The sequence below is a fragment of the Gobio gobio genome (assembly GCF_949357685.1).
Source record: "Gobio gobio genome assembly, chromosome: 23".
Lineage (NCBI taxonomy): Eukaryota > Metazoa > Chordata > Actinopteri > Cypriniformes > Gobionidae > Gobio > Gobio gobio.
In genome coordinates this window covers 34,476,497-34,489,647 of record NC_137119.1, presented here as the reverse complement: position 1 = coordinate 34,489,647, position 13,151 = coordinate 34,476,497, and the positions used below count along the sequence as shown (strand labels likewise).

General features: G+C 38.3%; 1 protein-coding gene across 1 annotated transcript in view; it reads left to right on the top strand.

Annotated features, from left to right (window-relative positions):
- LOC307119553 (cyclic nucleotide-gated channel beta-3-like) overlaps positions 1-12,995 on the top strand; it is a gene marked incomplete at its 5' end in the record, with an annotated part of 15,288 nt that extends 2,293 nt beyond the window's left edge. The window contains 13 exons of the mRNA XM_079805895.1: positions 49-257; positions 4,045-4,095; positions 4,190-4,276; positions 4,391-4,455; positions 4,837-4,959; positions 6,945-7,086; positions 9,261-9,420; positions 9,508-9,605; positions 9,691-9,774; positions 9,848-9,966; positions 10,054-10,206; positions 11,530-11,689; positions 12,712-12,995. Coding sequence (XP_079662021.1) covers positions 49-257; positions 4,045-4,095; positions 4,190-4,276; positions 4,391-4,455; positions 4,837-4,959; positions 6,945-7,086; positions 9,261-9,420; positions 9,508-9,605; positions 9,691-9,774; positions 9,848-9,966; positions 10,054-10,206; positions 11,530-11,689; positions 12,712-12,738 — 1,478 coding nt within the window. The 3' untranslated portion in view covers positions 12,739-12,995. The remainder of the gene's footprint in view (positions 1-48; positions 258-4,044; positions 4,096-4,189; positions 4,277-4,390; positions 4,456-4,836; positions 4,960-6,944; positions 7,087-9,260; positions 9,421-9,507; positions 9,606-9,690; positions 9,775-9,847; positions 9,967-10,053; positions 10,207-11,529; positions 11,690-12,711) is intronic.
- Positions 12,996-13,151: the final 156 nt, after the last annotated feature.

Sequence of the window (13,151 nt, the reverse complement as noted above, 5' to 3'; positions counted from 1 at the left end):
AAAACAACCACCATGTTTCTCAGTTTTTCTTCTGCTCTTTTCTTGTAGACCGCAGGTATATCGGTTGGCTAAGCGTGGTGACCATTGCCTTTAACTATAACCTGTGGTTCATACCGGTCCGTATGGCCTTCCCATATCATGACCCGGAGGTCATTCCAATATGGTTCACCTTGGACGTCATTGCTGACATCGTCTATGTCATCGACATGATCGTGTTCCAGTCTCGACTGCAGTTCTGTAAGGGGGGAGACATCATTGTGAGAAAGCATTTATTTTTGACACAATTGTTTTTTGTGTTTGCAGTCTTTTCTGGAAAATAGTCATTATTTTATATAAAGCAATGTTTAATATGTGTAGAAACTCGTAATGTAAAAACTGCACCATTTTAATACAATAATAAACAATAATAATTAAAAACTGTAATCATTTTCTCAAAATGTAATAAAATCTTGAGCTCATATTGTAATAACAATTTTTACATTATGAGAAAATTATTACATTATAAACTCAATAATGAAAACATATTTTCATTATTGTAATAGTTTTTAGCATTCCCTTACAGTACATTTTTAAAAATCTAAAGAGAGTCTTAAACTACCTGCGAAATGCAACATTTAAATATTCATACAAATATTATTATTATTAGAGGTTCAAGCTCCAAGTGCTGAAACCCTATTGTAATTGTTAGGATTTGTATTATTATTATTCCGCCATAAAACCGATTGTGCAGACCAAACCGTTAGACCTTGAGACTTCAAACTTGGCCAGATGGTAGGTCTCAATTTGGGGAGAACCTCACAAGGTATGACCCCGATTGGCCAATAAGGGGCGCTTCAGCAACCAACAACACAAAACCTCTCATAACTCCTAGACCATTTGTCATAGACTCAAGTGTAAATATCATTGGAATCTTTGACTCAAGACAAATACATTCCTGTCATTTAGATTTTTCCGGAAAATCAACTTTTACGCACTCCTCATAGGCCGTTTGTCAGATTCACTCGAATCTTGACATTCATCGCTCTAGGGACCCTCATTGCAAAATGTTGTCAAAATACACGATGGGACACCAGAACGTTCAAAGTAGGCAGGGCCACTTTCATTAAAATGGCTATAACTCTTCAACGCTTTGAGACATTTACACCAAACTTGTTATGCTCATGTGTGAGCGAATTATGTGTTCACACAAAAAAATATGCGGCGATTCACCACTTGGTGGCGCTATAATACGAAAAACAGCTATATTTACACAACCATTACTCCGATTGACTAGAAAATGGTCGTGCTGTGTCTTTGTCCAAGTTGCCTTGACGGCTTATGACGACATTCGTGTACCTTGAAAAACATGGCCGCCATCGGCCTTTGAACTTAGACCAGGTTAACGGAGGTCAATCGAGACAAAACTGTGTCGATGGGCATGAACGGTGGGCATGTTCGACTTGTGGCCTTAGAGGTCTGTGCGAAGTTTGAAAGAAAACGGCCACCGGGCGGCACTGTCGTGTTTTAGACCATACATAACACGCAGCGTATCACACATACACACAATATGCATATCATATTTTAAATCTCATCATTCTGAACAATTTTCTCAAGAACCACTGCTTTTAATCAAATAATTTGTTAAATATTTGAGATTATTTGAAAACGCTACTTTTTCAAACTCTTCATAGGCCGTTTGTCCGATTCGCTCGAATCTTGACATGCATCATTTAGGGACCCTCATGGCAAAAGGTTGTCAAAAGAATTACTATCGGTGATTCACGCTCACGATGGGACGTCAAAACATTCTAAATAGGCAGGGCCACTTTCATTAAAATGGCTATAACTCTTCAACGCATTGAAATATTTTCACTAAACTTGTTATGATCATGCACAAGCTCATTCTGTGTTCACGCAAAAAAAATATGCAGCGATTCACCACTTGGTGGCGCTATAATACGAAAAAAGCCTAAAACAGCTATAATTACGCAACCATTACTCTGATCGACTTGAAAATGGTCATGCTGTGTCTTTGTCCAAGTTGGCTTGACGGCTTATGACGTGTACCTTCAAAAACATGGCCGCCATCGGCCTTTGAACTTTGAGCACCTCTTAGACCAGGTTAACGGAGGTCGATTGGGACAAAACTCGGTGGGCATGTTCGACTCATGGCCCTAGAGGTCTGTGCGAAGTTTGAAAGAAAACAGCCACCGGGCAGCGCTGTCGTGTTTTAAACCATAAGGCCTGTACACACCGGGACGAATATCGCGCGTGCTTATCGCCAGCGTTTTTCGTGCCGTTTTTTTGCACGTCTTGAGTGTTCACACCCAAGCGATTTTCACTGGCGCTGCGCCGAGTGAACGTGCAAATTCAGTCGATGTGCTCCCGGTACACAAGATGGTGCTGCGGCACTTTAAGCCTCTGACACTTGCTTGTCACACAGAAGGAGAAGAGAGACAGTATTTACGTGCTTGCCAAAACCACAGACATATTATGTATATGGACAAAACCATTCACACAATTTTTGCTAACTGGTAAGCAGCATTAGCAGTTCATCTTCTTCTTTGTCTACTTACTACTTCTTCGTCGTATCAATGTGTGCTCGGCAAGAGCGTTTTGTGCTTGAGCGCCACCAAGTCGTGTTTTACTGTCACTTCAGCAGCTCCAGGCACGTGAACAAAAGCGCCGATCTCATTGGTCGGACAGTTTTTTACCGAACCCGAGGCGTTTTTTTAAAAATGACGCTTTTACGCCTGCCGTTTTGCGCGTCGGTGTGAACACTCACATTGGCGCCCATTGTTTAGTCCCGAGGCGTTAAACGTCGGCGATAAACGCGTGCGAAAATCGTCCCGGTGTGAACAGGCCTATACATTTCACGCAACGTATCACACATACACACAATATGCATATCATATTTTAAATCTCATCATTCTGAACAATATTGCCTCAAGAACCACTGATGTTAATCAAATAATTTGTAAAATATTTGAGATTATTTGAACACTACTTTTTCAAACTCTTCATAGGCCGTTTGTCCGATTTGCTCGAAACTTCACATGCATCATCTAGGGACCCTCTTGGCAAAATGTTGTCAAAAGAATTTCGATTGATGAAACCATTTAGCAGATAATTTTTTGTATATATATCTGGTATGGCCAATTGTGAGTAACATGTCTATATATTGTGTGCACAAAGTAGTAACATCACAAAACTGTGTAGATATGAAGAACAACTCATTTTGAAGAAACATGCCAGGTTTCATGGATTTCTGATGCTCAGAGGGCTGAGGGCTCACAGTAAATTCTAAACCATCAATCATTTCAACTGAAGATGGAGCCTGTAATGCTACTGTTGCCTGGACCCAGGATAATCAATCTTTTTAATCTAATCTTTATCATTATCCAGCATTGGCTGATAAACACGTGCTTAAAACCATAATTTTTTTCAAAGAATCAAGGTGCAATGGTAATATAGTTTTCTATCATTTGCGTATTCTCCATCATGGATATTTTGTGGTGTCAGGCTGTCAGCCTTACATTTCGGTTCAGCCTAGATCCCAATAGCATAGTTGGCATGAAGGTCTTAAATGCTTGAACCCCCTTAATTGCTGCCTGCAGCTATATTTATTATATAAAGCATTGGTATTCCTTTACAGTACATTTTAAAAATACCAATGCTTTGTTTATTAATAATAATAATAATGGCATGAATATTTAAATCTGTTACGGAGGTAGTTTAAGACTGTATTTGTTTGTTTTTAAATGTACTGTAGGGGAATTCAATATTTTTTACGTTTCAAAAGTCATTACAATAATGAAAATATGACATGTTTTGGTGAGTTTATAATGTAATACATTTCTCATAAGGTAAAATGTTTTACTTTATGAGCTCAAGATTTGATTCAATTTTGAGAAAAGCATTACATTATGAACATTTTATTACAATAATAATGTAATACTTATTACATTATGTGCAGTTATTACATTATGAATTGCTGCATGTCTTGCCACATGGACTTGTACTGTAAGTGCACTAACTTTTTTTTATTTAATAAATTTCTTTCAGTATGACAGAGTTGTGATTAAAAAGAAATATCGGGAATCGGCAAGATTTCAGGTATTGCAGATATTTCAGTTGACGTACATCTTCAAAATAGCATCTCCCAATAAAAAGCCATGAAGTATTTATTCATTATTTCCTGTCCTTTCAGAGTGATGTGCTAGCCGTCCTGCCTGTTGACCTGTTGTGTTTCCTGTTTGGATACAAGTCCGTCTTTAGGCTCAATCGTATGATTAAGGTAATGAACATTGCCGTTTCTATAAATGCCTGTGTTGAGATGCATATTTATTCATGAGTTTCTTATATTTTTGAATATGCACTAACCTTGTTTTGTTTACATTTTCTCCTTAAGTATGAATCATTTTTTGAGTTCAGTGACCGTCTTGAAGGTATAATGACCAAAGCGTACATATGGAGGTGCGTAACCACGTGTTTACTGTTAATAGTTGATCTTGCTCTAACAGGGATGGGGAAAATGTACATTTACAAAATGACTACCTTTCATTAGAAATTGGAATGTTGTTTTGCTCCTTTTTGAAGATTTTGGGGAAAATTAGAGCATTGTGTATTATTTCACCATGGTCCAAAAAAGTTAATTTTGTAAATGTAACAAATAAATGAAACACACTTCTCTATTTAAACTTGATTCCATTATAATTCTACCTTCTCAAATTCTACATCCTGTTTGCTACCTCAGTTTAAATTCAGGAACTGAAGTGGAATTTAAAAGATTATTTTTTATTGAATTCTTAATTCAATAAATCATTGTAACCACAATTTTCTATGTTTTTTTTAAAGAGTAATTCGCACTATTGGATACCTGATGTTTATTCTCCACCTCAACGCTTGTCTTTACTACGTGGCATCTGACTACCAGGGGATCGGCAAGACAAAATGGGTCTACAGTGGACATGGCAGCGCGTATGTAATTCCATATAATCTTCCGATTCAATCAGAATATGCAGATTTGTCTATTTTTTTAAATGTAAAGTGTGTGATTTTTTTTTTCACCACTGGCAGAACCAAACAGAATTGCAAAAATAACGATTCCAAGAGTTTTCCCAAAAACTCTCACCCATCTGTAATTTGTTGAACAAACAAATAACTCCGCCCCTAAACCCATGCCATTGGTTGAGACAGTGCTGCTGTACAAGAATGTGTTGATAACGACCACCTACAAATCAACCTATGAATTGCTTATGTACACCGATCAAGCATAATATTATGGCAGGTGAAGTGAATAACACTGATTATCACCTGTTAGTGGGTGGGATATATTAGGCAGCAAGTGAACAAAATGGGCAAGCGTAAGGATTTAAGCGAGTTTGACAAGGGCCAAATTGTGATGGCTAGATGACTGGGTCAGAGAATATCCAAAACTGCAGCTCTTGTGGGGTGATCCCGGTCTGCAGTGGTCAGTATCGATCAAAAGTGGTCCAAGGAAGGAACAGTGGTGAACCGGCAACAGGGTCATGAGCAGCAAAGGCTTATTAATGCACGTGGGGAGCGAAGGCTGGACCTTGTGGTCCGATCAAACAGACAAGCTACTGTAGCTCAAATTGCTCAAGAAGTTAATGCTGGTTCTGATAGAAAGGTGTCAGAATACACAGTGCATCGTAGTTTGTTGCATAGTCTACATAGCCGTAGACCAGTCAGGGTGCCCATGCTGACCCCTGTCCACCGCCGAAAGCTCCAGCAGTGGGAACGTGAGCATCAGAACTGGACCACGGAGCAATGGAAGAATCACATTTTCTTTTACATCATGTGGATGGCTGGGTGCATGTGCCTCGCTTACTTGGGGAACACATGGATGCACTATGGGAAGAAGGCAAGCCGGCAGAGGCAGTGATGCTTTGGGCAATGTTCTGCTGGGAAACCTTGGGTCCTGCCATCCATGTGAATGTTACTTTGACACGTACCACCTACCTAAGCATTGTTACAGACCATGTACAGCCTTTCATGGAAATGGTATTCTCTGGTGGCTGTGGCTCTTTCAGCAGGATAATGCGCCCTGCCACAAAGCAAAAATGGTTCAGGAAGGGTTTGAGGAGCACAACAACGTGTTTGACTTGGCCTCCAAATTCCTCAGATCTAATTGAGCATCTGTGGGATGTTATGAACAAACAAGTCCGATCCATGGAGGCTCCACTTTGTAACTTACAAGACTTAAAAGATCATCTTGGTGCCAGATACCACAGCACACCTTCAGGGGTCTAGTGGAGTCCATGCCTCGACGGCTCAGGGCTGTTTTGGCAACACTACTAGGAAGGTGGTCATAATGTAATGCCTGATCGGTGTATAGTCTCAGCATATTAAACTGGGACTAACAAAAGTATTTTTTTTAAAAAACATGCATTACCTTTCAATTAACTTGATATGAAAATGTTATGTTATTTTTTTACATTCACAGTTCAAGTTAAACTAAGCAATAAAATGTTAAATGTAGTAATTGCAGGTTTTGGGGGTTTTTCATATTCTCTTAGCTACCTGAGCTGTTTCTTCTATGCGGAGAAATCCCTCCTGATGATCGCAGAACTTCCTTTCCCTGAGACCATGTTCGGTCAGATCTTTCAGATGACCAACTATTTTTTTGGTGCCCTATTTTTGTCCATCATTCTTGGCCAGGTAGACATTTTGTCTCCAAAGCTTTTGTCTGTGAAGCTTATGCTCCTGAAGTGCTTCATCGGTTTTTTGTTTTTGCTCAGTTTTGAGGCCTTTTTCCCCGCTTGGCTTTCTTTCTTGGCCTTGGCTTCGCTCAATGTTTGATGTCAGCTGTTTTGACGTTGTAATACGCTTGAATCTTTAAAAAGGTTTCAGATACGAATGCTGTGTTGTGTTTTTTTTTTATTCTTTACAGCCTAAATTTTAGAAGCCACTAAATGTATCTCTCTTTTTCTCTTTCACAGGTACTTGCGCAGTTACTACTTTGCAGTGCGGACTCTTATCAACATTGGTGGTTTGCCTGAGCCTCACACGGTCTTTGAGATTTCCTTTCAGTTAACAAACTTTTTCGTTGGTGTCTTTGTCTTCTCAAGTTTGATTGGACAGGTACATGATGTGATGATGTAAACATCATGAGCTCCTCCCCCTAATCCCAGGCAGCCAATCATTTCATAGTATTCAGCTCTACCAGTTGTTCCGTCAGAATCCATGTTGATTTATTGTTATGGTGTTCCTGTTGTTATAGGCTGTGCCACATCTTTATCAGATGTTAGGGATGCACACAATATTGAGATGCTTGTATTTATTTGTTTGTTTATTGGCATGAAACAGAAGTTGCGATTGTCTTTTCTACTATGATGTCATGTGAGTGACAGGTGGCCCCGCCCTCACGCCAGTAAACACGTCATCAGAGAAGAGATGTCGTGGGAGGGGAGGTTATTTTAATGAAAAGATTACGAGTGCACATTCATTTACACATAAATAATCGTATACATGGATAAATAATTTATAATAAATACTGCAATATTTTATTAATAAAAATAATTGTCAATTTGGATTTCATGGTGAATTTAAAGTTACCCTTTAAAAATACTCATTTTATAAATTAATTTTATAACAGTGTTAAATGTAACCTTTAGTAAATCTCAAAATGAATATCAATTTTCATGCTGTACCTTATATGTTGCAATGCTTAAATTCATTTGTAGCATTTCAGACGATTGTTTTTAGTTTTTAGTATTGTATTTTGAATTTAATTTGACAAATTAGTGTATAATTGTAATATCAGTCTTTCATCAGTTATTGATCATAACATGAATATAATTATCATTTTATCAATATTAGTCAAGTTGTTAATATTGGTGCATCCCTATTCAGTGCTTGAAGTGGAAAAAATAAAGTGCCCGTACTCACCAAAGGGGGCGGGGCTTTATTGGGGGGTGTGGTTATGGGGGGATTGTTAAGTCAATAATTCAAGAAGGTACACATTTGAAAGCTCTCTCTAACTTGTTCTCAGCCTTAAAACTAACATATAGTTCTTGTAATTGTTTAACTATAGCATTTGTTACAATAAGGGCGCAGCTCCTCATTACCATGCAGGCCAATGTTAACTTTTTTCTGTTTTTTTTTTAATCTATAGCATTTGTTATGAAAAATAGCAACACAGTTAGAAACTATAGCCACAACATGCCACAGGTGTAATATACAACTAGTCAAAATTTACCACAATAAATACAATAGAACGTGATCAATTCTAGTAAATGTGGTCAGCATGAGTTTAAAAAGCTTGTAGGATGATGTTTTCCCCTCTTTTCGTCATTTTAGTGGCTGTTTTAGATCATGTTCGACTTTCTCCGTAGTGTTTTACCTCATTCTCAATAGAATTTGAATGGGTCGCACATTTTATCATCTGCGTCACATAGGAACGGCTCGAGCAAATCTTAACACTTTTGGAGCGCTCTTACAGTGCGCATCTGCAGTCATTCGCGCGCCACTTAAAGGGATAGTTCACCCAAAAATGAAAATTCTGTCATCATTTACTCACCCTCAAGTTGTTCCAAACCTGTATAAGTTAAGCAGACAGAGCAACCATTGACTACCATAGTATTTTCCCCTTCTATGGGTCAATAGCCAATGGTTGCTCTATCTGCTTGGTTACAAACATTCTTCTAAATATCTTCTTTTGTGTTTAGCAGAAGTAAGAAACTCATATAGGTTTGGAACAACTTCAGGGTGAGTAAATGATGACAGAATTATAATTTTTGGGTGAACTATCCCTACCAATTGGGCCTCAGTCACAGTCATATTCCACAGACAATTGATCTGTAATATAAGCGAGAATTAGCGGTACGCAAGAAAAAGTGCAGGTACGCTTAAGAGTAGAAAGTAGAAGTGCCGGTACTGCGTACCGGTGAGTACCGCCCCACTTCGAGCACTGTCCCTATCAGGTGTAGAGATGTTAAAGCGATAGTTCATCCAAAAATGAAAATTTCTGTCATGAAAATGTACTCAACCTCAAGTTGTTTCAAACTTGTAGGAATTTCTTTCTTCTGTTGAACACAAAATATATTTTGTCCATATTTTGCCCCATTGACTTCCATAGTTTTTTTTTCCAATACCAATGGGGCACCTCAACTGTTTGCTTACCCATATTCTTTAAAATATCTTCTTTTGTGTTCAGCAGAAGAAAGAAATTCATTACAGGTTTGAAACAACTTGAGGTTGAGTAAATGATGACAGGATTTTCATCAGAACTATCCCTTTAATCTTTGATGTTACAGATGAGAGATGTCATTGGAGCAGCTACTGCTGGCCAGACCTACTTCCGTGCATCCATGGATGCTTGTGTGGCGTACATGGTGACAAACCGCATCCCCAAGCTGGTTCAAACCAGAGTGCGCACCTGGTACAACTACACCTGGGACTCTCAGGGCATGCTGGGTAAAATCTTAGTTTACATGTAAAATGATCTGAAATGAGAAGCAATGACCGCGGGGTCGTTCTGATTAAGGTTTTTCTTTTCCTCAGATGAGTCTGAGCTACTGGAACAGATGCCTCTGGTGATGAGAACAGCCATCGCTGTGGACATCAACCTTACTACTTTCCAAAAGATCGACCTTTTCAAGGTGGGCTTGATTTAAAGGAAGTAAACAGACAGTGATCAGCTGCACATGGTCAGTTGGTTGATGTTTCTGCAGTTTTTTCACACAGGGCTGTGACAACCAGATGCTGGTGGACATGTTATTGAGGCTGAAGTCCATTGTGTACTTGCCTGGAGACTTTGTGTGCAAGAAGGTGAGTTATATTGCCCTTTATTTATGCATAGACATCAGACACATCAAGTCCTCACACACCTGGTTCTCCACAGGGTGACATTGGAAAAGAAATGTACGTCATTAAGGCCGGAGAGGTGCAGGTCATCGGTGGGCCGGACAATAAGATTGTGTTTGTGACTCTAAAAGCAGGCTGTGTGTTCGGGGAGATCAGGTGAGATATAGAAATGAGAATCTGCCTTTAAAGCTACATGTCATGAATGTGACGTATGAATTATCATGTATTTAAAATCGCCCCCAGTCTGCTACAGTCTTCAGCCAATGGTGGAAACAGAAGAACTGCTAACGTAGCGGCTCATGGATTTGCCAACCTCTTCGTACTGGACAAGAAAGATCTCAATGACATCCTGATTCACTACCCCGAGTCTCAGAAAGTGCTGGCCAGGAAAGGACGGTGAGGTTTTTTTTTTCGTTCACATTATTATTTGAGCAGTGAGAAAGCAGTGAGTCATTTTCTTAGGGGTGTTTGGTTAGATAAAAACGAACCTTGGTCGTCTAGCTACTCTCCGTTGGCTTGCGAGCTGGAAAAACCAAACTTTGGTCAGGCCAATCACATCGTGTATAGAGTCGGTGGGCGGGCTTAACATAATGACGGCAGAGTTGCGGCGGTTCCAAAATATAAAAGACAAAATATACTTTTAAAAACATTACGACCACTCACTTAATTGTGTTAGATTTTTACTTAAAACAAGAAAAATCTATTTGACAATGAGGTAAGAAAAACAAACTTGAGTCCTAATATTTAGTTAAATAAATGTAGCTTTTGAAGTAAATATATCTTGTTGTATTTTTTTTACTGGATAACAAGACAAAAATACTGATTAAGAATACGGATATATATGAGCGAATCGATTTGCTCAAATGGTTCCAATTCACTGAATTATTATAATCATCACCCAAAAGCCCATGTGCACATTTTATGTCCTTTAACAGAATAAATATTTAATCAAATACTACTGTTTGTCTATGAATTCACTTTATCATTTTGTCTATGAATATAACGTCACCCACCTCACAGTTTTAAAGGATTAGTTCACTTCAAAATGAAAATATCCTGATATTTTACTCACCCCCATCTCATCCAAGATGTTCATAGCTTTCTTTCTTCCGTCGAAAAGAAATTAAGTTTTTTGAGGAAAACATTCCAGGATTTTTCTCCACATAATAGACTTGAATGGCAACCAAAATGTTGAAGGTCCAAATCAATGCAGTTTCAAAGCACTTCGAAGGGCTTCAGAGGCTCTGTGTGAGCCCAGACAAGGAATAGGGTCTTATCTTGCGAAATGATAAAAAAAAAGTATATACTTTTTACCCTAAATTGCTCATCTTGCGCTGCTCTGCGGCTCGCTACAGATTGCGTAATCACGTAAGAAAGGTCACGCTAGACGTAGACAGAAGTACCGGCCCAAGCGAACGTGCGAGGACTAATACAAACACCCTTTACCAAAAAACACTCCATCTTCAATCAGCACCAGTAAATGAGAATGCACCTTACTTACTGAAATGGTTTGTGTGATTCATTTAAAAGAACACCTAGTCTCAATCTCAAGAATCCCAATCTCAAATATCTCAGCCTGGTTGAAATTTCTGTATTTGAGTTAAATGCCATTCCGGTTCCAGTAGATGTATTGGTGTTAGGATATAGGTGAGACTAGAGAGGGGTCTGGTCTGTACTACCAACATTGAAATCTAAAATACCGGTTAACACTTTTCACAGGAAACTGCTGAAAGCCAAGGGTCCACCTCCTGCTGCTAAAGCCGACGAGGAAAAGAAAAAAGGACTGACTGGGTATGGACAAAAACCTCCCACTCCAAAACTTTTGCGTGCCTTTGCAGGAGGAACATTCACCAGAAAAGGCTTTATGGACAGACTTAAGGTAAGACATTCTCAGATATATTAATGCTGTTTTCCAGGCAGGTTTTTGAGCCCGTAAGTTACAACTTCAAACCACGACTCACGACTTTGTAGCGTTCCAGGCAAAGTCACGCCAAACAGCCTGAGCGCAAGAAATAGTGGTAGCTAGATGTAAACAAAACATGGCGGAACGTACAGGGCTTATGCTCATTTACAATAATTTATATATCGCCAAAGGTGCTTATTTCTTGCTTTTAAACGGAGGAGAAAAACAGCGCATATGGCAAGAGAAGCTGTTATTTCTTTTATTTTACGTTATTTGTCTATTTGGTTGCCATTTTTGTTTTGCGGGCTATGTGACGTCAGAGCTCGTAACAGGGAGTACATCGATCTAGTACGAGTTCACGGGTGGGAAGTCACGGGTTTGACTGACGTTCCAATGCACTTTCACAGGCAGAAGGTTGGAAAAACACGGGTTACGGGTTGCCTGGAACGCGGCATAAGTATAAAGTTTGGAGTCAGTAATATTTTTCATTAAACTGATCAAAAGTGATAGCAAAGATATTTATAATGTTACAAAATATTTATTTTTCAAATAAATGCTGTTCTTTTGCACTCTATTCATCAAAATAATTCTGAGAAAATGTATAATGGTTTTCACAGAAATAAATATTAAGCTGCACAACTGTTTTCAACACTGATAATAATTATTATAATAATAATCATTATTAGACTGATTTCTGAAGGATCATGTGACTGTAGGATCATCACTGAAGACTGGAGTAATGATGCTGAAAATTAAAATTTGCATCACAGGAATAAATTACATTAAAATAATGTTTTAAATCGCAATAATATATTTCAAATATAATTAAAATGATATAATAAATTTTTTTTAAAAATACTGACCCCAAACTTTTGAGTGGTAGTGTATATTGAATAAAACTTAAATTTTGGATGTACAGTATAATACAATATAATACTAAAAAGACACTTCAACAAGAGTACATTTTTGTTTCTCTATTTCCCCCCCTCACTGTTTAGGCTGCAGCTGCATCAGAAAATCCATAATCGTGTGAAATACATTAAATATTTCTGTTTGAGGATTTTGTTCATTTTGAAATCATCTACTGTCATGTATTTAAAAACAATATCTTTATGTATCTAAACATTTTGAAAATGAGCTCCTTTCCCTGCCAACTGCAGTACTTGCCAATCAGTGAGTTGTATCAATAGCAATGCATGCATTGTGATTACAACCATCTTTCTAAAACGGTATGTTTGTAGATCTATTTTGTACTGAAACCTGAATAAAACATTTTTTTTGTAATTGTTTAGTACAGTGGACCTAATTTCTGAAACATATTGAGTTTAATTCAATGCAGAAAAAAAGTATAATATTTAATATATCAAGTATTAATACTTGAGAGTTCACATAGCTGCTCTCCTAAGGATTGGTAGTTGAGTCAGTCCGCCGTGGGATC